At 44.8% G+C, this 24461-nt stretch overlaps 4 protein-coding genes and 1 pseudogene across 7 annotated transcripts; 3 read left to right on the top strand and 2 right to left on the bottom strand.

Moving 5' to 3' along the window:
- Window positions 1–893: 893 nt before the first annotated feature.
- Window positions 894–6582, bottom strand: LOC100842971 (CRS2-associated factor 2, mitochondrial). 2 transcript variants are annotated; one of them, XR_002965303.1, is made up of 6 exons: window positions 6008–6582; window positions 5532–5659; window positions 5211–5436; window positions 4957–5084; window positions 3971–4447; window positions 894–1208 (listed from the first exon to the last, which is right to left on the bottom strand). XR_002965303.1 is itself a non-coding variant. In XM_024462013.1 (5 exons), the coding sequence occupies exons 1-5, from the start codon at window positions 6507–6509 to the stop codon at window positions 4334–4336; spliced, it is 1098 nt and encodes a 365-aa protein (XP_024317781.1). In that variant the 5' UTR covers window positions 6510–6582; the 3' UTR covers window positions 3698–4333. The 2 variants fall into 2 exon arrangements, 1 of the variants encoding a protein (XP_024317781.1); XM_024462013.1 differs by lacking the exon at window positions 894–1208 and having other exon boundaries at window positions 3698–4447.
- Window positions 1725–3291, top strand: LOC100826352 (fatty acid desaturase 4, chloroplastic). The gene has a single exon (XM_003571350.4). The coding sequence runs from the start codon at window positions 2104–2106 to the stop codon at window positions 2995–2997; it is 894 nt and encodes a 297-aa protein (XP_003571398.1). The 5' UTR covers window positions 1725–2103; the 3' UTR covers window positions 2998–3291.
- Window positions 6583–11938: 5356 nt separating the features above from the next.
- On the bottom strand, window positions 11939–14526 carry LOC104583547 (lysine-rich arabinogalactan protein 19). 3 transcript variants are annotated; one of them, XR_731371.3, is made up of 3 exons: window positions 14008–14526; window positions 13806–13923; window positions 11939–13589 (listed from the first exon to the last, which is right to left on the bottom strand). XR_731371.3 is itself a non-coding variant. In XM_010236024.3 (3 exons), the coding sequence occupies exons 1-3, from the start codon at window positions 14501–14503 to the stop codon at window positions 13301–13303; spliced, it is 618 nt and encodes a 205-aa protein (XP_010234326.1). In that variant the 5' UTR covers window positions 14504–14526; the 3' UTR covers window positions 11939–13300. The 3 variants fall into 3 exon arrangements, 1 of the variants encoding a protein (XP_010234326.1); XR_731370.3 differs by having other exon boundaries at window positions 11939–13304; window positions 13409–13923; window positions 14008–14516; XM_010236024.3 differs by having other exon boundaries at window positions 11939–13304.
- Window positions 14527–16427: 1901 nt separating this feature from the next.
- LOC100826041 lies at window positions 16428–20212 on the top strand (annotated as a pseudogene).
- A 2063-nt stretch (window positions 20213–22275) lies between these two features.
- On the top strand, window positions 22276–23354 carry LOC100825724 (putative F-box/LRR-repeat protein 23). Its single transcript, XM_014900460.1, has 2 exons — window positions 22276–22433; window positions 22859–23354. The coding sequence occupies exons 1-2, from the start codon at window positions 22276–22278 to the stop codon at window positions 23352–23354; spliced, it is 654 nt and encodes a 217-aa protein (XP_014755946.1).
- Window positions 23355–24461: the final 1107 nt, after the last annotated feature.

The following is a 24461-nucleotide window of genomic DNA, read 5'->3' as shown; positions in this document are numbered from 1 at the left end:
ACTTGTGATGATTTTAGTGCAATGTATTAAAACCACTACAAGTATTTAATAACGGAGGCAATAATTGGCAATGCATCACAAACCATTTTTATATACGAACAAGTTCGTAGAGCCGTGGTACGAAGATATGAAAGTGCAGAAGAAGATGTGGACGGGTGCGAAATGAACATATATATATATGGGTAGAATGTTTTATATGCAACAAAGGGAAAGCAGCACATGCATACTGACATACGTTACGTGAAAGGCCGGTATTAATTAGTATTCTAGTTTCCGGAATTATTCACCCAGAAATTAACTGAAATTAACGAAGCACACACGTCTCTCAAAGTTGATAGATTGAAGATTAAATTACATTTTTTTGGCAAAAAGATTAAATTACGTTTTAAACCCTTGATTTTAGAGAACCGGTCGGAATCGAACATTAATCTCCTAATCCCCGAAATCATCATCCGAAGCTTACTATTTCCGGTCATTATTGCTCATAAGAATGTTTACAATCTGGGATTGCTGACATGGACACGATAAGCTCAATAAACTGGCATGCATGTTGTGGGATTTCCAGGAACTAGCATCGATCCTGAAAAATTACAGAGGAATTAACCAGAAGCATGCGTGCAGGAGAGACTTCCTATGGACGTGCAGTGGCCAGCGAGCTGGGGTCAGTGCGTACGTAGCACCTTACTCGTGCGAATCCTAACGGAAGAGTGATATCTCCCAAGTTTCTTTGTGAAGCTAATTTTTTCCTTCCCGACGTCTCACATTCTCAACCGAGTGTCCCTTCTCTGTGAACTGTAGTTACTACTCCGTGTAATCTATAATAAATGGAAATATCTCCCAAGCTCCCTAGGCATTTTTATCGTGGTACTTTTTTTTTTAGCAAAACTGTATCGTTCAAGTGAAGATAGGGTGAGTTCTACGCTTTTATAGCCGGGTTTGTGGCAAAAAAAACTATGGATGTCCTTGAGATCACGAGGAGTGGAAGGGCAAAATGGTAAGTTCTGAAAATTATCGGAGGGTTCTCGTACTTTTCTCTTATCACACACTCGCACTTGACTTCTTTTTGCTTCACGTTTGGGCCCTTTTGCTTCATGTTAGCCCTCCTTGAATTGTTCATTGGCCATGTGGATGCGTGGGGCTTCTTTCTTGGCAAGTTGATCATCTTGACGCACAACTTGACTGGGTTTTCGCCACGGAAGGTTCATTGCCTGCGCATATATGGATTTATTATTCCTAACTATGCATTAGTTGGTAAGTACGGAGTAGTACTGTACTACTATTATCCAAAGCAAAACAATACAATATAAAAACTAGCAAACGCAAGTTAGTAACATGGCAATTTTGCAAAAAAGCACTTGCTATTTTCCCAAATCGACCCGCAATACACGTTCTATTGAAACTTTTGCAAAAGTCTCCTGTTGTTTTTGGAAATCAACCCGCAGTCCACATTCAATTGAAGATGTATACAATAGGTTGATTTCGTAAATTAACATTTTTTCTTCGCAAAATTGCCGGCGCCAACCAATTGACTACGGACGGAAGGATCCCCCCCTCCCCCTCCCGAACTCAACAATTGTGCTGCAAGGTAAAAAAATTGGCAGTACACGTTATACAGTTGTTAGAGCTCAATTGCACCCTCCAATTTTCCAATGTTCTTAATTTGCCTCCTTTATAACTACCCTGCGTTTCAGTACTCCAGTACGCTCACTTACGAATTATGATGGCACGAGTATCAGATAGGTGATTGCTGGCCTTGCACTTCTCCTGCCTTCCTTCTCCCCACGTCGTTGCTCGTCACACCACACACATGAAAGTCACACACACACAAGCAGGCAAACCCTACCCCTGCACTTTGCAAGAGAGGGACACATCGATCGATAGACTTAATAAGACTTGAGAGGGAGAGAAAGACGTACAGAACTATAGCTTAGTTCGATCGAGCTGTCCACTACATCTCCATTGATCAATTGTATGAGCTTCCGTAGCTCCATTCTCTTCCTTTCTCTACTAGCCAGTACAAAGCCAGCAGCTTCTAATTTGGCTTGAACGAAATATACTCCAGCACCTTTGCAGCACTGTTGCTAGCTATTAATCGCGCCCACCATGTACGCACTGACCCCAGCTCGCTGCAACCTCCCTCCGCTCCGCCGTGCGCCGTGCCGGCAGGCGGCCTCCACCACCACCACATCAACGACGATCACCACCACACAGAACCCGGCGGCGCTGGGTCGACGCGCAGCCGCCAACCCGGACTATGACTCGCTACGCTCCACGTGGCAGCACCGTGCGTGGACGGCGGCCGGCACGGCGGCTGTCCTCTCCTCCCTCTCCGCATCAGCCTCTCTCGCCGCCTCCGACGGCGCCTCCTACGCCCCGCTCGTCGTCTCCGCCGTCGCTGCCTACTCCCTCGCTGACCTCGCCACGGGCGTCTACCATTGGCTGGTGGACAACTACGGCTCCCCTTCCACCGCCGTCTTCGGGGCCCAGATCGCCGCCTTCCAGGGCCACCACCGCGTCCCGGCCACCATCACCCACCGGGACCCCTGCAACAACCTCCACGCTTTAGCCTGTGCCGCCGCCTTCCTCCTCCCGCCCACCGACCTCGCGCTCTCCGCCGCCCACGCCCCCGCCTCAGCGCACGCCTTCGCGGCCACCTTTGCCGCCTGCGTCGTGCTCAGCCAGCAGTCCCACGCTTGGGCGCACGAGAGCCGCCGCCGGCTGCCCCCCGCCGTCCTCGCCCTGCAGGCCGCCGGCGTTTTGGTCTCCCGGGCGCAGCATGGAAGGCACCACCGGCCGCCGTATGACACGAATTACTGCATCGTTAGCGGGATGTGGAACGGGGTGCTGGATCAGTACAGGGTGTTTGAGGCCTTGGAGATGGTCATCTTCTTCCGCACCGGCATCCGGCCCCGCTCATGGGACGAGACCCAAGCCGAATGGAGAGAGGAGGACGTCGTCGATGCCGCCACCGCCGGTGATGATGCTGACAGCTCATGATTCACATACTGATTTCATATATGTGCATATATACATCATACGATTGATCCAAGAGTATCACACGCTGTTCTTTTCCTCCATTCATCTTGGGCTTAAAAGGATTTGGTGAAAAATGAGTTAGTTAGATGAAAAACATTGTAATTTTGTATGAATATTTTGGGTTGATTTTGATTGAGGCAGCGGACACTCTTCTTGTTGCTTTTTGGATAAAAATCTTGTGGTTTATGTAAAAAGAAAGGAACGAGGGAAAGATGTGGTAATGCATGCATGACTTTTTGTATGGTCTTCGGTCTATCCACGAGAAATTTCAGTTGCCCACAATTTTCTTGTGGTGGATATATGTTCTTGTTCTGGTGGCATGTCCTTAGGATATCCAGCGTTTTCTTGCCCACTCTCAGGAGCTAGCCACAACCAGTTGAGTGGCCTCAGATGATCCACTCTTTATAACATCCATCGCAAGAAATTCATGTAGGAATATCTATTTGTTATATCAATTATCTATACCATCTATACCATTATATTAAATTCGAAACGGTGGTGATGGTACGGGCGTCGCTGCGGTACATCACTTTGCCAAAATTACGAATATGCCACCACTGTCCAGGGGTGGACGCGGTACGTCACATTTGTTCTTCCGTAGCAACGCACGGGGCTTTTTACTAGTTATACCAACTATTTTCTATGACCCAAGGTTTAAGGATAGGCAAAAGTTCTGAGAGGTGGGTCCCATCTTAGGGCCCACTCTGGGTCTTAATCATTGTAGGGTTAGTTCGTTTATAGTTATAGAACATAAAGTGGGGTCCAGCTTATGGCCTAGTTATGAAATAATGAGGGGAGGAGAAAATGCTAGTCCCTCCGATCCTAAATTCTCGTCTCAAATTTGCCCAAATATGGATGTATCTATTTTTAAAAAGTGTCTAGATAGATACATATAATATTTCGACAACAATTTAGGATCGGAGGGAGTACTTACAACCGCAGAGAGCATCTGACGATGACTCCATAGGCTGGAAGAACTGCTGACTGTACCAGCAGTCGCTTCCAATTCCAAGCAAAGGAGATGCTGCTGCATATCTCTGAATTGCATGGTTCTTCACCTACAAAAAACATCACTTTCCTGTCGCCCAATCCACATACTCTTTCGGCAAACTACTTGAAACAGCAGGAAGAAATATATGACCAATTAGATCAATTGCTGCAGACCGTGACTCCTTGAGCATTTCCATAATCGGATGGTAGGTGGTAAATATTCTTCGGTGCTCGTGGAAATGGTGGAAGGCATCCAAGCAGCAGGCCTGCTTCTATTAGCAGCTTCTCTGGACTAAAGGCACTTGCATTACTGTGGTTGAGAACTGCACTCAGATGAAACAGACTCCTCCTGATCCACCTTCCCTCTCCAGAGAATAATTTGTTCATCTTTAAATAATATGGGAACACATGGAACCAAATCCTATGGAATCAAAAGGAAAATCAGCTAAATAAGCATTCAGAATGCAAAGCTAAATTGAACAGCAAGCATTCGGACTGCTTTGTTTGCATTGAAGCTAAATTTGACAGTAAGCATTCGGACCGCTATGTTACCAGTGAAGCTAAACTCAGCAGTGTTTCTATCAAAATATTGGTTTGCTGTAACTTGTAATTTCTAAGGTTCAATGGACTACTTCCTTCAGGAGTAAACATGAAAACCACAGAAGAATTATGATCTCAATTGCTAGATAAGTATAGCAGCACGGCTAGTTTGCTAGAAATTCTATTGAGGACAAATCTAGCCTCATCCCCTTTTTATATGAATGCAAGTACCCATGCGATTAATTCGGTATCTCCATAAATCTTGATTAACTCTTTTCACAAACGAACTAGAAACTAAAAATCTGAACAGAGACATAATGCAGTCTACGGAACACAGATTTGATTACATTTATACACAAATAGCAAAACATTAAGAACATATCAACATACCCTTAGCTTCACACCAATTTTCTTGCAATCACTGGTACCAACATGAGTACAATCTAGTCTCACCACTTCGACAGTCTGAAAGGCCTCTCTCACTCTGTCAACGACATTAACATAGACACCATTCCTAGCTGCACAAGATAGAATGATCACAGCATTGAATAAACAATATCTTGGCAACACAATTCTGGGATGGCAACATGAGTTTATATACGAGTATCAATTAGAATGCTCTTGCCAAGAATATGCCAACTTACTTAATTTCATAAGAGGAGGTGAATTTAATCCTCTGTTTCTCAATTCTTTAGTTTCCTCAAAAGTCATCCCTTCAGCAACACTTTGGACGAGCTTAGGATAAATAGGAGCCAATGGCTTCCATAACATCAGTGGTATGACAGGACGTTGTTTTGGATCATAATTCCGACCACGATATAAGATAAGGATATTTATGCTACGGTGTATGATTTTCCCACCTGTTTTATCCTGCCAAATCGTGCACTTGTGTGAGAACTTGAAAAGTACTTGAACAGAACAGAGAAGGAGAGTGCAAATTTCCAGCATTCTCAACACATTATGACCTCAAGATGGAAGCATATATTGTCCATGTCGAGAGTTGCCACTCCAAGACACTTGATCCTAACAGCTTCTGCACGTTTCCAGTGGTTGTGGATGTCATCAAGCATATTATGAGTTACACCTCCTTTCCCTGAGAACACGAAAATTCATATATATAGCAGGAACATGGGAATGTCTTCAGACTAGATTGAACGTTTCCTGAGCCACGAGATAGATCAAATTTATCGTTTGAGCAAACATATTACAGGAAATGCCACTTCATAGATACTTTACAATTTCACAATATAAGAATGCAATCTTTTTCTTCTTGCAGATTCGGCCCAATGCAATGATAATTCTACTTGTTATTCCTTCATCAATCCAACAAAACATGCAATATGATTACGATTCTCAAAGCAAGAGCTTGAACAGGTGAAAGTATAAGAAGGGGATGCCATTTTGGCACTGAAAACAACTACTCTACGAAGTACGAACTCACCCAAATTGATCTGCCGGGAGCAGTCACTGTGCCGGTACCTCTCCACGAGCTCCGACACCTCCGCCTCCGACAGCGCCTCCCCAAGCAAATCCTCCCTGCTAGTCCCACCTCCATCTCCGCCCTCGCTATCCCCGTAGACGCGCGCGGCGGCGGCGGCGGCGCCGTCCCAGGGCCTGTCAAGGCGGCCGGGGCCGAAGGGCGAGAACCGGGTGGGCTCGCGGAACCCGATGGGCCTCCAGGCCGGGTCAGTCTCCGAGTAGGAGTACCGGAAGTCGAAGGGCAGGTCGGAGTGCGCCGGCTCGTCGGGGATGATCTTGGCAGCCCGGGCTTTGGGCTTCGGCGGCGGCGGCGCTTGAGGCGTGTGGTCTGGGATTCGCGTGAACGGCGGGTCGTCGTCGTCGGGGTCGGAGAGGTAGGAGGCGCGCAAGAGGCGGCGGGACAGAGCTTGGGCCTGTGGGCGTCTGGGGCGCGGCCATGGGAGAAGCTTGCGGCGAAGAAGCATGGTGGGGGATGGGTGCGAGGGGAGGAAGATGGAGTGGTTGGGTTCGGCTGGGCTTGACGAGGCGAATGGGCTAATTGGGCTTGTTTGGTACCCGCATGATCTCCTAATGGGCCACGGGCTTAGAAGCCCCGATAATCGAAGGAAGGCTAACCGGCGGGAGCAGCCCCCTCGATCAAAAAAGAATAAAAAACAGTCAAGACGAGCGGGGCGATGGATTCAAAATTTCCTGCGTACATGTTCGTTAGCCATGCAAAGTATTTTTTTTAGAACCATCTCTAATCTATATTTATACCAATATATTAAATTGGAGTTGGTGGTGATGGTACGGTCACCGCCGTAGGTTAACTTCGTTAAAATTACAACCAATATGCCACTGCTCGTTATTTTCTTTTTCTCTAATTTTGTTCACGATTTCTCATACTCCGTCTTACAACCGACGCCACCACACCCGCATACCAACCTCGACGGCGCTATGAGTTGCCTACACAGAAAATAAAAATAAATAGTTTGTGATTTTGTTGACCCGTAGCAACGTGCGGACACACCTACTAGTTTTATTTAAATTCGACATACATCACAGGTACGCCTATGTGGATAAAAATCCAAGAAAGTACACAGTAACCATAAAACCAAGAACTACATTGAACCCTTTCTATCCACGATCTCGATCTTCGCAACACGAAGTGTATGCCAAAGATTCAGTAAAGATATTGCACTCAAACTGGAGTGGTAGCAACCGCTGTTTGAACACCTGCACGGACTTGACTAAATTTGAAGGTTTCCAAAAACCCCTTGAGTTGCCCATAAAAAAAGCTTGGAAACCATGAACCTTGAACATACTTGTACCAGGATGCTCCCCGTGTTGGGAAACTGTATGTGAGTGTTGACTTTTTTCAAGTTACTCCTTCCGTTTCTAAATATATTTGTACATTTAGGTTTGTCATAAGTCAAACTTCTCTAAATAATTTGACCAATTTTATAGAAAGATGTACGTTATAATACATAATTAGTTTCATCATATCCATCATGAAATATACGTTCATATTATCTTTATTTTGTATATTTTTAATATTGATATTTTTCTATATATATGAAGTCAAATTTAGAGAAGTTTGACTTATGACAAATCTAAATGTACAACTATTTATAAACAAAGAGGGGAAATTTTTCGTTTTCTCCCGGACGCCGCTTCACACCTGCAACCATGTCATAGAAGTTTTAAAGATGGCGGTTCCATGAACCCTGGTATTGACAAAATCTATTTCGTGAAATTCCCTAAGTTACTGTAAGCTGATGAAGAAAGTAATTGAAGCTTTGGGTCTACGGGATGCTTGTATTTTTGCCAATGAGAAGGGGTTTGCGCAGGTCATCCTTGAATCTGACTGTGCGGACTTTGTGCATCTTTGGACATAAAGGGGTAAACATCGAACAGTAATTGCTCCTATCTTGTGTGAGATTGAGGAGTTGAGTTAGTTTTTTACTAGTTTTGAGATTTCTTTTGTTAGGCGTGAGGCGAATTCCGCGGCTCACGAGTGTGCTAGGTTTGGAGTTTTGAATGGTGTCTCTATAGATTGGGCTGATAGTGCCCTGAGTTTTCTTTATCACAGTCTTAGAACTGACTGTAAGCAATAAAGTTGGCGGTTTGACCTAAAAAAAAAGAGTTTCTTATAAGGTGTATATATATATGTCACCGAAAAAATACAACTGATCAACCAAATTTTGTACTAGCGCTACTGCTAAGTAAAAACGGGGCTGCGAGTTTCCATCACTCATCAGTGCCGCTAGCTCCCCGTTGCAGGGGTGAACTGATCGACGATGGCTATTTCAGAAGAGTTCCCATACAAAGGCAAAAAGGCATGCTAACTAGATTATATTAAAGCAGAGCACCTGGCCGGAGCTAGCATTTTTTTTAGGCAATCACCGGGGGAGATTCCCCACCTGAATATATTACTTCAAAAAGCCAGAGCATTACAATAGGGGGAAAGATAGACACGCGACAAGCCGACGGCTACCTGTTTTTTTCTTTCTTAATTGCATTTCAATAAAAAGTTCATAAAAACTACCTAGTCAAAACACAACGGGACTAGAAGACTGCCATCGAAGAAGCGATCTCTAGCATGCACGAAAGGAGCGCCTCCGACGTCGGCAAACCGGAGCTAGCATTGCACTTAGATCCGTGTACTACCAAGGTGGCACTACTATAGAAAGATTTATCAGTAACGGTCGAAAAACAGCATCAGTAACGGGCGGGGCCGCCGTTACTAACTTCCTGTTACTGATGATGGTCATCATCAGTAACGGTGACCGTTACCACCCGTTACTGATGTACCATCATCAGTGGCGGGCTCCAAGTGAAGCCCGACACTGATAACATTCTCATGATTTAAAAAAAGCAGGCTTGTGGCCTGCAAATTTTGGTCGCAGATGAACAAATCACAAAATCGCAGGGTATAGCATCTGGCAAAATCGGATTGATCACACAAGAACTGGTACACAGGAGAGAAAATGGACAAACAATTAAATAAAATCTGCAACTGCTCCGCGACGCGATGGCTGCGGTTCCGGCTCCACGACGGTGAGGGCTGCGGTTTCGGCTCTCCACGACGGTGGCTGAGGTCGGGGACGCCGGCTCTGCAGGAGCTGCCGCCCGACCTACTCATCCTCATGGGCGCCGATGGGGATCTGCGGTAGTGAAAGAGATCGAGGGAGAGAGAAGAAATTGAGAGAGGTAGAGAGAGACCAACCGTGAGAGGGAGAGGGGGATTCGGTGGTGCGCGGGGTCGGGGGCGCTGGATCCGGCAGCGGCCAGGGTCGAGGTCACCGGATCTGGCGTACCTGGCGGCGGTCGGGGTCGAAGATGAGACGTAGAAGGGGAGAGGCGCCCGCGGGTGGAGATGAGTGAGAGAAGAGAGAGAGCACCTACTCCTCGACACCGACATCCTGCAAGAGTGAGAGAAGAGAGAGAGAGAGAGAGAGAGAGAGAGAGAGAGAGAGAGAAAGAGAGGGAAACCGAGAGGGAGATAGGGAACCGAGAGAAGGAGACGAACCTGCGGGGCGAGGCGCGGCGGCCGACCGGATCCGCGGCGGCGGTGCAGTCGCTGGCCGGATCCAGCAGCGTCGAGGCCCAGGAAGGCCCGCGGCAGCTCCTTGGCGGCACGGCGGAGTCCGGCGTTGGTAGAGGGCGGTGCAGCGGTAGCTCCTTGGCGGCGCGGCGGGGTCCGGCTTTGGAGGAGGCCGGTGCAGTGGCAGGCAGCAGCTCCTTGGGGGCGGCTCCTTGGTGGTGTGGGCATCGGGCCAAATGAGATCGAGGCAGAGATGGTGTTGTACAGGAGTGAGAGAGGAAAGGAGGAGAAGGAGAAAGAGAAGCCACGGTCCATGAAGGAGATAAGGAGCGTGCCGCCGTGTGGGATAAGGAGGGACAGAGAGGGTGCTGTATAGGTCATCGATCCTAGCATGTTGCCTTTCCATCAATAACGTGAGAGCACACGGATCAATTGTTGCTGCAGTTTCCATCGACTAGCACACATATGTAACGGGTGATATTGTTAGGACCGCCGCTGGTGCCCCACTTTTGCATTTATAAAATAGAAAATTATTTTTTAAAAGAAAACGTTGTAAACCTATTTGACAATATTGTTTGTTGTTTGATATGGAGAGATGCACCTATGTGCAAAAAATGGATTCGTTATCATGAACTATGACGTACAAATGGCCATGACTTTGATCATTTAGCTTTAAACTTATAAACATTCATACCTTGTAGGCCATTTTGTGAAATATTTTTTCTAACAGTTGAAAAAAATGCACACTTGTGCAAACAATGAATACATATCATCAACTATGGCATAGAAATGGACAAAACTTTGGTCATTTACTTAAAAGCTAAAGTTCAACTCTCGGAAATAACAAGATTGCACTAAATAACTCATTTTTGAAATGTTACCAATTGTTGTTATTGTTCCACTATGTTAAGCAGCAAAAAATAAGACTTCAGTAAAAAGAATCATATTTTTCTATATTTTATGAATTAGTATGATTTTTTTAATCTTCAAATGTCTGCCGGGGTCATCAGTGGCGTGGTGCAACGGTCGCGTGCCTTATCAGTGACGGACGTGGTATGTCCGTCACTGATGAGTGACGGACGGGAAAGGCCGTCACTAATATCCACGTCTGAAGGCCTGTCACCAATGACTCGTCACATATAGACTGTTTCGTAGTAGGATGGTTCGGAGCAGCGTGATGCAGGCCAGGATGATGCAGAGCTTCCCCTTCTGCTGCTCCACCGCTCTCTGCATCTTCTCCAGCTTCTTCTTCCCCATTGCACAGACCGTTCTGAAGAAGACACAGCTGCAGCAGCAGTTATACACACACACACACACATGATCTATAGGACTTGGCAGTTTTTTCAGAGCCTAGAGATAGACGCCGTGCGTCCTCGATCGACACGGAGCAAGACTGAGCGTCCAATCAAAATTCGCGGCCAACGACACTGAAGCTGTTGCTTGATTGCATTGGCAGGCAGCAAGAAGCTAGCTTGGGGCGTGAGGCTGCTCGGCCGGCGACGTTGCGCCGCCCAGGACCATACGCCACAAACAGGAGTCGCCGGTTTTCGCTCCTGCTGCGATCCATTCCAGCCGCAAGCTTGGCTTTCCAGAATTCTGATTCCTGTATCGGCGGTCATGGCCACTTCGCGATCAAACCGCGTTATTTTGCCTATGTCCGTGCACTAGAAACTTGAGTCAGATATTAGCTCTTGTTCCTGTATGTTTTGTCAGTTGCACGCTTCAGTGCTAAAATTGCATCACCACTTTGACATTGATCTAAACTTGTAAACTTGTGGACTATGTTGAGGGTGTGATTGATTAAAGGATGTGACGATGTTTTAGTGAGCAGGCCTTGTCTGTACTTTTCAGTTCGCTGGTCCAAAGTCTAAACTTAAAATTGAGCCGTGCTCTGTTTTTTTTTTTTTTTGGCTTTGCTCTTTTTTTTTTCTTGTTTTGTTTTTGAAAGGAATGCAGACGTTCTATTAACTCAACCGGCCGCAAGACGGATTACATGGTTCGTTCGGAAACTCGAACCACACCAGAGACCTACCGGACCCCAACACCGTCGGAGCATCATCAGTACTAACTAGTTAGGAGCCCGTGCTTTGCTACGGTAAAACAAAATGTGAACATTAGAAGATAAGGCATACCTTCCCTTTTTCTTTTTCGGATTCCTTGCTCTCTTGACTTCTAAGGCAAGGCCCTTACTTTGTTTTAACTACATGATGGTGATGGATGGCGGCACACAAAAATTATAGTGAAGACATGTGACAATGATAATATTTTATCCCAAATGCGACTGCATTTCAACCATTCATCAATAATCTTCAGCTATACAGAAACATCAAAGTGAAAAGCAAGTAAATGATCATGTGCAAATTAGGCTTGGAAACAAATGAGTCGACTAAATATGAAGAATTATGTTTATCTCGAGACACCCACGAGTAGTACAGATTGGTTTTACATTTAAAATTCAATAGGATCACAAAAGACAAAGCAAGAGAAGCCATTACAGAAATCATAGAAAACTATCTATCTATCTATATATAATGATATGAAGTACCTCTGGTTACACTACAGAAAACTATATATCTATATATCTTTTCATTTATGCGGTAAAGATGGCGTGCATTCCATTCATCAAACAATAAAATAGTACAATCTTTCCGGAAGACTGGATATGGTTTGGTTCACAGTAGCAATGTAATTCTTCTATTTCTCTTCCTCATCATCTGGCTTCATCTCCCATTCTCCCCTTATCTTGGTTCGACTCGCATGCATGACAAACAAATTAATTATGGGTAACAAAGTAAATAACCAATATTTCTATAAAATGCATGTGAAAACTGATATGCATGGCAAGTAAAATAATAACGCTTCTCTTGTCCCTAGTGGAATCCATGTTGTTGCAGTGAAATTTAGAAAGGGGCGGACTTCATTGCAGACTTGCAGTTTTCCTACTTCTAGGGACATTAACTTACCACAAAGCCAAAAACAAACCAGAAATTCTCGTCCATTACGCCATTAACTACCTAACTATTTTTTTCAACTTTGAAGCAAAAACCATTGTCAGATGACTAATAACTTCTATTGCTTCAAAACCAAAACCAAGCATGAACTAACCATAGAAATAATAACATGGTTATCCAGGTTTAACTACTAAATAAAACCTGAAACAGTATTTACAACACTTTAATCATTTGATCATGTAGAGCTGTAGAGGCTATGCTGAATTGCTGATTGCATGATTAAGAATCAGATCAAGAAAAATGATTCAAAATACAGCTAGGAAAACCCCTGAGATCACAAATATTAAGCTACGGATAATCTCAGAATCGGATAGGGATACCTTTGTAATGGATGGAAGGAGGCAGAACATATGTTTCATCTTGGAGAAAAAAAAACATTGGGGCACCACCACGGGTTTGACAAAAGCTACTAATCTCAGAATCGGATATAAATACCTTTGCAATGGATGGAAGTACCAAGATGAGTAATGCATCAAGGCTCAAAGGGACTAAACAGTACTGTGAACTGAAATCTTAGAGAGGAACATAGGAATTTTTATGCTACTTGCATTATAAAAACAGAAATCCGTCTAAAACAAATGTTGAGTTTTTATGCTACTTGCGGTAGAAAAATATATTGAATTTTTATGCTACAGTCAGTATTGCCTTTTCCCTTACACAAGTCACAAATACATACCCAATGAGCTGCTCAGAAGCTTAACCGATGTTGAGTTTTATGCTACCTGCAGTATAGAAAAAGATATTGAATTTTTATGCTACAGTCAATATTGCCTTTCCCCTTTACACAAGTCACAATAAATACCCAATGAGCTGCTTAGAAGCTTACCTATATAAAGGTTAAATTAGCACCAAACGGAGCATACTCTGTCTGTTCTCATAAATTGAATTAGATCATATGAACTTATGAAGAGATTCAGGGTAGGTTACCTTCTCAAGTCTTATGCCAAAAAAATCAACTATGATGGTGTCTGCCTATGACTTCATGTTTCACTGCCTAAATTCATTTTCTGTACCAAATGGAAGTACCACGAAAATTTAGTTTCTTGTAGGCATTAACACAAGCACATGTTGAGCACAAATGTCACTCTTGTAGAGCCTAATCTCTAACCTTGTCATCTGCAAATACTAATCGCTAATCTGGTCACCACATGGCCAAAGCAGATGAGAAACCATATGGCCAAAGCAACACATGGTCCAGGAAACAGAAGGAAAAAAAAACTAACCTTTCCGAGCCTAATCTCACCCGTGATGTGGAGATCTTGAAGGCGATGAGCCGCGCACAGGAGTGAGGAGCTTCTCCAGGAAAATTGCAGAAGGCCGTAGATTGTAGATTGCAGCCACCTATGTACCATTTGGACGATGAATAGCGAATACAGAAGTTGCCACACACACATAATTGTTCACATAAAAAAATATTGGCATCACCTTTGTGGCAGCAGGAAGTGGGTTGCGGAGGAGCTCCCGGGCAACGGTTGGTTGGAGGCGAGGGATTCGACGGAGGTGGACGGCAGGGATGCGGCGTCGAACTAAACCTAGAAGATTGGGGGCCGGGGTAGAGGGGAACCTGCACGTGGTGACACACAGCCGTGAGATACCGCCGTGGCGGCGCTTCAGGGGGTTGCGGAGGGGAGCCGTCGCGGCTGCAATCCGCCGCCCTAGGCAGGAACGGTGGGAATCCATGGCTGCCAACGAAGCAGGAGAGCGGGCCACGCTGGATCTGGAGGGCTGGGTCGTTCGAGCAGGAGGATGGGGCGGCGCCTGAGGGTCGTCGGAGCAGGAGGATTGGGCGGCGCCTGAGGCGGGGAAGGCGGTGGAGGTGATAGGCAGGGGGAACCTGGCGATTGTTGAAGAGGAAACCTGAGCGAGATTGACTGCGGGCGCACAGGGCTTGTTTCCTTTCCGGTTTTTCCGTGCAGGACATGACGCGCTATCGTGGAGCGAGCGGAGGAGGGCGACGTACGATGGACTCGTAACTGAGAATTAAAGAGTAAAGATTATTTTGGTATGCACGAGAGGTAATTACTCCGTGCTTTTCAACACGGACACATAAATATTTCAATGATTTACGTTTCAAATATAGACTACGCATGTCCATCGACCGATCGAATTTTTTTTCTTTCCAAAACGTAATTGACAAACGCAGGACTTACCTTAATTTGTGGAACTTACCTTCCACATGGGCTTAATTTTCTCAAATATAGATTACGCATGGTTTCCTTAATTTGTGAAACTTATCTTGCTATGGGCTTAATTTGTGGAACTTACCCTGCGGCGGGATTTCGGGCGGTGGCATACTGATGTAATTTCTGTGAATTTGGAACGACGGACAGACGACCAACCTACCAAACTGCAAATTAAGTAGTAGTAAAGATTGGTGGCCATTAGTTACTGAAACAAAATAGCGATTTATTTATCCTTGATAATCCGAAGAGGTGGCGACACAGAGACGAAGGCTTTCATCAGATAGGCGTAACATGAAATAGCAACTGATACAGCTGATAGCACCAGCAGGACTGTCTATAATAAGGATGATATGAGGAAATCATCAAGCCCGAACCCACATACGGACTCCGGAAAACAAAAGCAAGTTCTCAAACTTCTCGACCCTGAAAATAAGCACCAACTCAACTCTGAAAACAGTAAGCACTAAAACTACAGGACGTTCCTTCTTCCATATGGTTTACTCACTACATCAACGACGGACGCTGCAGAGTTAAGACTTGAGCAAGTAATATCAGAGAGCAATGCATCAATTAATCCATATTTGCCGCAATGGGTGGCGGCAGCTCGTCATCTCCTTTTGTCAAAATAAGAAAAGAAAAAAAATCCTCTCTTTCTAATGCAAGCAACTAAACATATATGGATAGCGGAACCCGGCCATATTTTAGTCGAATGGAAAAAAAGAAAAAAAAACTAAACCTATTGCAAAAGACTGCATTTGAATAATGTTTGTCATCAAAATTGAAATAAGATGGATAGTTCCACTAATATGTATTCACTCCGATCCATAAAAAATGTCGCGCACGGTATAAAATGGGCGACACCTTTTATGAACCGGAGAGGTAACATTAATTACCCTAACATAGTGAGTAGTCTATAATTTATTTCATCAACGGCAACGAACGCATTTCAAAACAACAGGCCACAGTACTAGTCATTTTTGTAAAGACCATGTCACAGGTAATCTAGTTTCTTCTTAAGTTCGGAACAGTTATAAATAAAAGTAAGTACACATGCCACATTGACGTGCTTTTTAAAATATTGGTATAGGTGTATGTTACAATATTTGAGACAATTTTGTAGTCCATCCGTTCGGAAATACGTGACGTGAGGCATGTCATACGATCGAAGTAAATGGATTTTCAGTATATTTTTGCCATACTGTATTTTTTTTTTGTGTGCAAGGGAAGAGAAACCAAAAGTCAGACGACGACCACGGCTGCTATTACGCGTCTCGCTGGATAATCCGAAAATCCCCTTCGTCTCCTCGCTTTCACCGTCGTCCGCCGGCCGCACGCATCCACGCTGTCTCCGGGCCGCTCACCTTCCCCTTGCCGTCGAGACGCGCCGCCGCGTGCTAGGGTCTCTCCGCTGGCCTTCTTGCCTTGATTGTATACCCGCCCGGTACGAATCCCATCGTCCCCGCCCCCCTTGCCTTGCTTGTATACCCGCCCGCCGCGGTCTCGGCGTGTTGGTTTTGCGCCGGCCGGCAGGGGTTCGAATTGCAGCTCGCTGAATGCAATACTGCCATTTGGGCTTAGTTACCTCGATTAATCCTCCTTTCCAGGGATTCGTTCAGAGCGACGGCGCAAAATTAACCGACTGTTTACTGTCAGCAGTGCGCCAACCACACTAAATCAACCGAGCTACAGTACAAACCATGGAGGCGGTTCTGGTGAGCGCAACGACGGGGGCCATGAAGCCCGTCCTGGCGAAGCTGGCGGCTTTGCTAGGCGACAAGTACAGCCTTTTCAAGGGGGTGCGCAAGGAGATCGGTTTCCTCACCGCCGAGCTCACGGCGATGCACGGTTTCCTCCTCAGGATGTCGGAGGTGGAGGACCCCGACGCGCAGGACAAAGCGTGGATGGCGGAGGTGAGGGAGCTCTCATACGATATGGAGGACGCCGTCGACGAGTTCATGATATGCGTGGACGACAAAGATGTTAAGCCGGATGGGTTCTTGGAGAAGATCAGGTGCTCTTTGGGGCGGATGAAGGCTCACCGGCATGTTGGCAGCGAGATCCGAGATTTGAAGGAACGGATTGTTCAGGTGGGCGAGAGAAATGCGAGGTACAAGACTCGCGAGGCCTGCCCCAAGGCCATCGATGCGGCCGTTGATCCTAGAGCTCTTGCTATCTTTGAGCATGCGTCGAAGCTCGTCGGAATTGATGAGCCGAAGAGTGAGATAATTAAACTGTTGATGGAAGGCGATGGACGTGCACCAATGCAACAATTGAAGGTAGTCTCTATAGTTGGATCTTGAGGCATGGGAAAGACAACTCTTGCAAACCAAGTGTATCAAGAGCTCAACGAGCAATTCGATTGTCAGGCTTTCATATCAGTGTCACGAAATCCAGATATTATGAATATCTTGAGAACTATTCTTAATGGAGTTAGCAATCAAGGTTATGCGAACACCGAAGCAGGGAGCATACAACAAGTGATCATCAACATCAACAAATTCCTAACAGGCAAAAGGTACCTTCTATCTCTATTCATTTTCACTTGTCGTCTCCGTATGTAGAGAAAAATCTTGATCTTTAGAGGGATTCTAAGTTTCCACAAGTGTTTGTATCTAGATTCAGTCTGGAAATTTAAATGTAGAATGGGATTACATATAATTATATTTAATATTCTTTTAATACAGTGTTAGGGGTTAAATGTTTGAATTGACTATGGAGTATTGTTTTGGTGTCCAAAATGAGAACTAGATAGAAAGGAGACAGTATAATGGGACAATCAAAGATCTATCCTAGGACCACCTTTCATAATTATGAGCTTCTTTTATTTCACGTTTTATGATCTCCAAGACGTAGCTACTCCTATGTTGATTAATTATGGCATACATTGACTCTGCATGAAGAGAGTAACAACAGAGTAACCCCCATAGCACCCCCTCAGTGTTTGTCTATGTAGCATTGTATCTTTGGATCTGTACCTAGATTATTGGTTTGCTGCTCACGACCACCTCCGGTCCTATCCAGATAAGTTACATAGGTATGATTATTCATGTCTCCTGGGGCTGCCTCTCTTTTTTTGAACTGCTGCATACTTCTCAACACAATTGAGCTTTCTTGATCTAGCGTGATCACTCGTCCCGTTTAAACTTTAAACTGCCACTTATTTTAATGCTCGTCCTAATGTACCAAAGTAACATGAACTTGCACAATATACACACAAATTAAGTCTGTAATGCCAGTCAACAATTGTGCTGGTTTTCTTTTTTATCTTTTGTTGTCAATGGAATAACTAAGTTTCTTGTATTTTTCTTATTTTCTTAAATACTCTGTAATACAGCCATGCTAATCTCACCCATAAAATCATGTGCAGGTACTTTATTGTTGTTGATGATATATGGAACGTGGAAACTTGGGATGTTATCAAATGTGCATTTCCCATGACCACATGTGGCAGTAGAATAATCACCACAACTCGTATGAATAATGTCGCTCATTCATGCTGTTCATCATTCAATGGCCATGTTTATAATATAAAACCTCTTAATATGGTGCATTCAAGACAATTATTTCATGGAAGACTGTTCACCTCTGATGAAGATTGCCCTTCACACCTTAATGATGTTACTGACCAAATCTTGGAAAAATGTGATGGCTTACCTTTGGCCATCATTGCTATATCCGGTTTGTTGGCAAACAGAGAAAGTACAAAGGATGAATGGGATCAAGTGAAAAATTCAATTGGTCAAGCACTTGAAAGAAATCCTAGTATTGAAGGAATGATGAAGATATTGTCACTTAGTTACTTTGATCTTCCTCCTCATCTAAAAACTTGCCTACTCTATCTAAGTATATTTCCAGAAGATTACATTATTAAGAAGGATGACCTGATAAAGAGATGGATTGCTGAAGGATTCATCCCTAAAGAAGGCAGACATACAATACATGAGTTAGGAGAGAAGTGTTTTAATGATCTTATAAATAGGAGTTTGATTCAACCTGGGGGAACAGACAAATATGATAGTGTGAAGATTTGTCGAGTTCATGACACAATTCTTGATTTCATCATATCCAAGTCAATCGAAGAGAACTTTATTACTATAGTTGGTGTTCCCAATCTAACAATTGGAACACAAAGCAAAGTCCGTAGGCTCTCTATCCAAGTTGGGAAGCAGGGAAATTCTGTCCTAGCAACAGGCCTGGTATTGTCTCATGCCCGATCACTTCACCTTTTTGGGGATCCAGTAGAAATTCCTTCTTTGGATGAGTTCAGGCATTTACGTTTTCTGGACTTTAGAAAGTGCTACCAGCTGGGAAACCCTCATCTTGCAAATATAGGTAAATTGTTTCAGTTGAGGTACCTGAACCTCAAGAACACTGCAGTAAGTGATCTCCCAGAACAAATTGGACATCTACGTTGCTTAGAGATGCTTGACCTAAGAAAGACCAGCGTACGTGAATTACCAGAAGCTATTGTTAATCTCCAAAAATTAGCGCATCTTCTTGTTGACACCCGTGTTAAATTTCCTGATGGAATTGCGAAGATACAAGCACTGGAAATGTTGGAAGAGGTCAACCCCTTCAACCAGTCATTTAACTTTCTGGTAGAACTTGGCCAGCTAAAGAATCTGAGGAAGCTGCACCTTAATTTTGAATATGACTCTACAGTTGGAGACATCACAAGATTTAAGGAATGCAAGAAAGCTATTGCCTCGTCTCTCCGTAAACTTGGCACACACAGCCTCCATCATCTAAATATCGCTGATGATGACAGCTTCCTACTAGAACCATGGTGCCCTCCGCTTAGCCTACAATCACTTATGATCCATTGGTCGCCTGTCCCGCAGGTTCCAAATTGGGTTGGCTCCCTCATCAACCTTCAGCAGTTACGCCTTGAACTGGAGAGAGTCGGGCAGGAAGATCTCTGCATCCTTGGAGCCTTACCCGCTCTGCTCACTCTGGATCTAATAGGAACAGCAAAGCCTAGAGAGAGGCTCAGAGTCAGTGGTGAAGCAGGGTTCAGATGCCTGAGAATATTTTTTTACATCCAGTGTGAAGGGATGCAGCTGATGTTTGCATCAGGATCGATGCCAAAACTAGAAAAACTCAGGATTAATGTTGACGCAGATGAAACCGTGGCTTGCACTACTGATGCTTTTGATTTCGGAATGCAGAACCTCCCCAGCCTCATTACTGTTGAATGTGCATTGCGCGGAGGCAGAGTCGGGAACGCCTTTGAGGCAGCAAAGGCTGCCATGGCGAGAGCAGTCAGCACAAATCCAAACCATGCTAGTCTAGTATTTGTATAGAAAGAATTCTACTGCTGACGATGCATAGGAGCCACCTTGACACTTTAGGTGCTACTTCTTTTACTACCTAATAAGATCATGTAAATCCCCAAGATTTATCTCTCTCTCTCGGTGCCTCCTATGATCAGGTTTTCTGTTTTTTCAGCCTGGGGTAAAAATTTCATGCATGCTGCATCCAGTCTAGGTTCATCACTTCATTTGTGTGATCCGTTCATAATTTTCTGTGATGAATGTGTCCAAGTTCTTGTTGACATGCCAATTTTACTTGTTTGTTCTGAGGGATGAGTACCGCCTCCCTGAAGATACGTTTTTAGTTATATTTTAATCTTGAATTTTGCTTATTACTGCTCCGTGCTTCCCTATATAACTGCTACTTCAGAAAATATGTTTGTCAGGTGCATATGATCCTGCCTACAGGTATTTAAATTGGCTATAATGATACTACTTATTTGCTTTATGGGCCTTGTTTAGTTGTTCTGATGTCAAATTGGTAAGATGACTTGGCAACTAATCACACTCTATACACGTGTTTTATGGATCAGTTGCATTTGCTGCTAGAGTCAAATAGTCAATTCACATTGAAGTTTTGGCTTTGCTCTGTTTTTTGGTGCTCTGTATTTTTGGCTTCGCTCTGTTTTTTTGGTGTACCAGAGAGCTGGTTCTGAGTCTGACATTGGATCGTTTTTTGCTGTAGGGCAACGGCAGATATATTGCGGCAGTTCTGACGTGCCTCTTGCACGTCAGATGAGCTGCGTCCGTTTTCTTCTAGAAATTGCCTATTAATTGTATGGTGACGATTCATCTTGTTAAGTTACTCAAATTCTTGCAACTTAGAATGATATGCTACCATTATCTTCTTTTGTCCTCCTTTGTCCATTCTTGTTTTTTGTTGTTGAGAGGTTCATTCTCGGTTTCCTTCGACTAGTTGTTCTGTAAAGACATCCAGGAAGCTTTGTGCCACCGGTACAGTTTATTGGACTAAATACGTGTATGCTCTTATTATTTTCTTGACTTCAACGGCAGGTTAGATAATATGAGGGTCCTGGCAGACACTGCAGAATGGGCTACTTGGGCTTGGCAGGCCTTTCGTTGGCCCGGTTCAGTAATGGGCTTGACGGGCCTGCCGCCTTTACGGTTCGGTAATGGGCTAATTTCCGGAAAAGAGAACTTCGTGCGCGACAGTATTTCCAAAAAAGAGCAGCGACAGTTTTTTTTTTTGGTAAGACAGAAACTAGTACTCCTAAATCCTAATTGAAGAGCGGCTGTCCTCGGCGTCGCAGCGGCGATCTCTCGGCAGATAAGGCGACGGCGGCGGCGACGGCGAGCGATCCCTTCGGCGGCGGCCTGGAGGGTGCTAGATCCGGCGCACCCGAGCGCGCCGGCGGCGGATCTGACCTCGCTCGGGAAGGTGGAGGCTCGGGATCGAGCGCGTCCTCACGGCCCTGTAGCGGCAGGTCGCCTCAGGGCGTTCGGGAAGAGGACACCGAGTCGGAGGAGATCACCGCCTCCTCCCCCTTGCCGTCGTTACTGTGAGTAGATCTATACCTGAATCTTATTGTCCGCAAGATAAAGAACACAGCTTAAAAAAGGTAGCTCTGCCTTACTTGCTCTGAGCAGCAGCGTTTTGATGAATCGTCCTGATTTTATTATCAATGTCTCCAGTTATGTAGCTGTAATTTGATTATATGACCAAAATTTTCGATGTTTGATGCAATTGGCGCACTTGTTTTGACGAATTGATAAGAAATTCTAGCTGCTCAACTCACAGTCTCCTGTTATTTCTCTTTTCTGAAACAGGGCCGGTCCAGGGGAGTTGGATTTCACCAGTAGTTTTTGTGTAGAAGAATAATTTGTACTACGAGCTAGCATCTTAGAAGGAAGATCCGAGCTTCACATAACCCCTTCTGCGGATGGAAAGCACTACGCTTGGTGGCTGTTGCAGTCGCCCAAGGTACTGAGGGTCTGCAACTTCTGTTCGTCGATTGATCGGCCGAGTAATTTAGTTAGTACTACCTTGTGTTTGCAGGCACTCCCAAGAGGTGGTGGTGCAGCCAGACACCGCAAGGGACTGGTCGGAGTTGCCCCTTGACGTGCTTGCGTCGGTCTTTGCCAAACTTGGGGCCGTCGACGTTCTCATGGGCGCAGGCCTTGTGTGCCACTCATGGCTAGAGGCAGCAAAAGTGCCTAATTTGTGGCGATACATTGACATGGAGCACCACGAGGTCCTGCGTGGGAAGAAGAAGAAGAAACGTGATGTCCTGTGTGCAATGGCAAAAACGGCTGTGGACCGCTCCGATGGGCAGCTTGAGGTGTTTGCAGGGAGCGAGTTTGTTACCGATGAGCTTCTCATGTATATTGCAGAAAGGTACTCTTATTCAGTACAAGACTTTTGTCATAGATTCTAAATCAGATCCCAAAAACATGTATTTTCTTCTCTTGAGCTAAAAGTGAACCGCCTCTTAGTTTTGCAACCATAATTTATTCGGTACTGTGCTCTGATTTCTGAAATGTATGTAGCCAAACTAGTTCATGTAAATGAGGGTTGTGCTCCGATTTCTGAACTGAATGTAGTCAAACTAGTTTGTACAGATGAGGTCAAAACAAATATGCGAGCATTTGATGGCTTGATGTTAGCTGTTTTAATCACAAATTTTATTTGTGCCATGCTTAGTTCTTCTAGAGGAATAAGTTCAAAGCACAAAAAAAACTAGGTAGATCATTGCTAAAAAGCGACTTGTCAAGTCTATGACTTAACCCTACAAAAACATTGTGGTTCCATTGTTTTTGCAGGTCGCCCTCCCTTAAGAGCCTCAGCCTCGACTATTGCAATGTCTCCAATGAAGCGTTCACTGATCTCATAATCAAGTTACCTCTCCTTGAAGAACTCCTCATTTCCCTATGTCCGTTTGTTGACGGCGACGCGTATGAGGTCACCAGCAAAGCTTGTGCGCGGCTGAAGCGCCTGTTGTTGCGACAAGGGCCTTATGGTGGTGATAGAGATGGGGTGCTTGGAATCGAGATGATGCACGAGTTGCGATATCTTACTCTCGTCGGCAGCGACATCACGACGGAGGAGCTTGTTGCCATCGTTGATGGCTGTCCTCACATGGAGCGTCTCTGCGTGCGCAATTGCCGCAACATCGTTGTCGACGGCGCTCTGCGAGCAAAGTGTTCAAGGATCAAGACGCTGATTCTGCCCCCCTTGCAGCATTCACTCTACCGTCACCATTTTCATCCTGATGATGGCCTGTTCACTGACAAGTTCGACGACTGGAGGTCTGCCTAAGTGTGATGATTCGTCTCCCACAACTGCTATCGATCTATCTACACATCGACCATAGCAGTAGCAATCATTCATTTTCTGAAAGACCAGTGGAATGACGAGTTTTGGTGTGAGAGATATGTCAGGGTGGGTTCAGGCAGTTGTTGGCGCTGCAAATCTGCAATGTTGCTACTACAGGCCAGATGAGGAGTCAGACACTCCGGTTTCTGGTGTTTCAAGAATGGGTCCAGATGAGGCCGCGTGCTGCATCCAGCACAGCGCATGCAGGACCATCCATCACCCGTGCCGTGGTGTGCCTTCTGAGCTTTCCTGAGTTCTATCCGATTCGCACTGCATTTTGGCTTCAAAATTTGTTCCTTTGTTAATGTACTGTACTGACTTGAGATTACGTTGGGGTCATGGTTCCGGACTTGCACTCGATGTGTAATGATGCTGCTCCTGCCTGTGATCATTTGGAGATTGGCTGCGTGCCTGTAGAAAAGCTAACTGGTTGGATTACTCTGATGCTGAAACACAAAGAAGAGATTGTATATGCATTGAGAGTAAATAATCAAGAATTCTGCAACTTCGTCAGCTGCTCTTTGCACATCAGTTGTTTCACAAAAGCAAAGTTTTTGGTGGCTTCAGTTGCAATCTGCAACCTGCAGTAGTGCAGACTTTCCACCGAAGAGCAGAGTGCCTGAAGCCCCTGCCGCTGGAGAGCACTGGCTTCATGCTTTCTGGCATTAATAAATGATTAAAAAGTGATATTTTCTGGCTGACATACATATGTCTCTCCCCTTACCATGAATATTTTTTCTAAGAAAAAGAAGGTAGCTCATTGACTCCTTTTTTCTTCTTCTTTGCTATTGCCTTAATCGGGACTCGAAGACACATCGGACGCCGTACGTGTTGTCCATATGCATCAACCATGAAATACAGAATCAAGAAACTGATTATTTTAACAGAAATTACAGAACCAATCCCAATTACGTACTGACCACGTCAGATTTGGTTAGCATATTAGTAAAAGGTAAAGATACGAGGAACAGGAAGCTTCATAAAGTTGATCGGTTCAAGATAAGAAGACACGGTTATTAGTCGGCACACTCTACATATATACGAAAAAGC

Source organism: Brachypodium distachyon, chromosome 3 (assembly GCF_000005505.3).
Source record: "Brachypodium distachyon strain Bd21 chromosome 3, Brachypodium_distachyon_v3.0, whole genome shotgun sequence".
In the NCBI taxonomy this organism is placed as follows: Eukaryota; Viridiplantae; Streptophyta; class Magnoliopsida; order Poales; family Poaceae; genus Brachypodium; species Brachypodium distachyon.
Note: the sequence above shows the minus strand (reverse complement) of the source record. Positions and strands in the feature narration are given on the sequence as shown.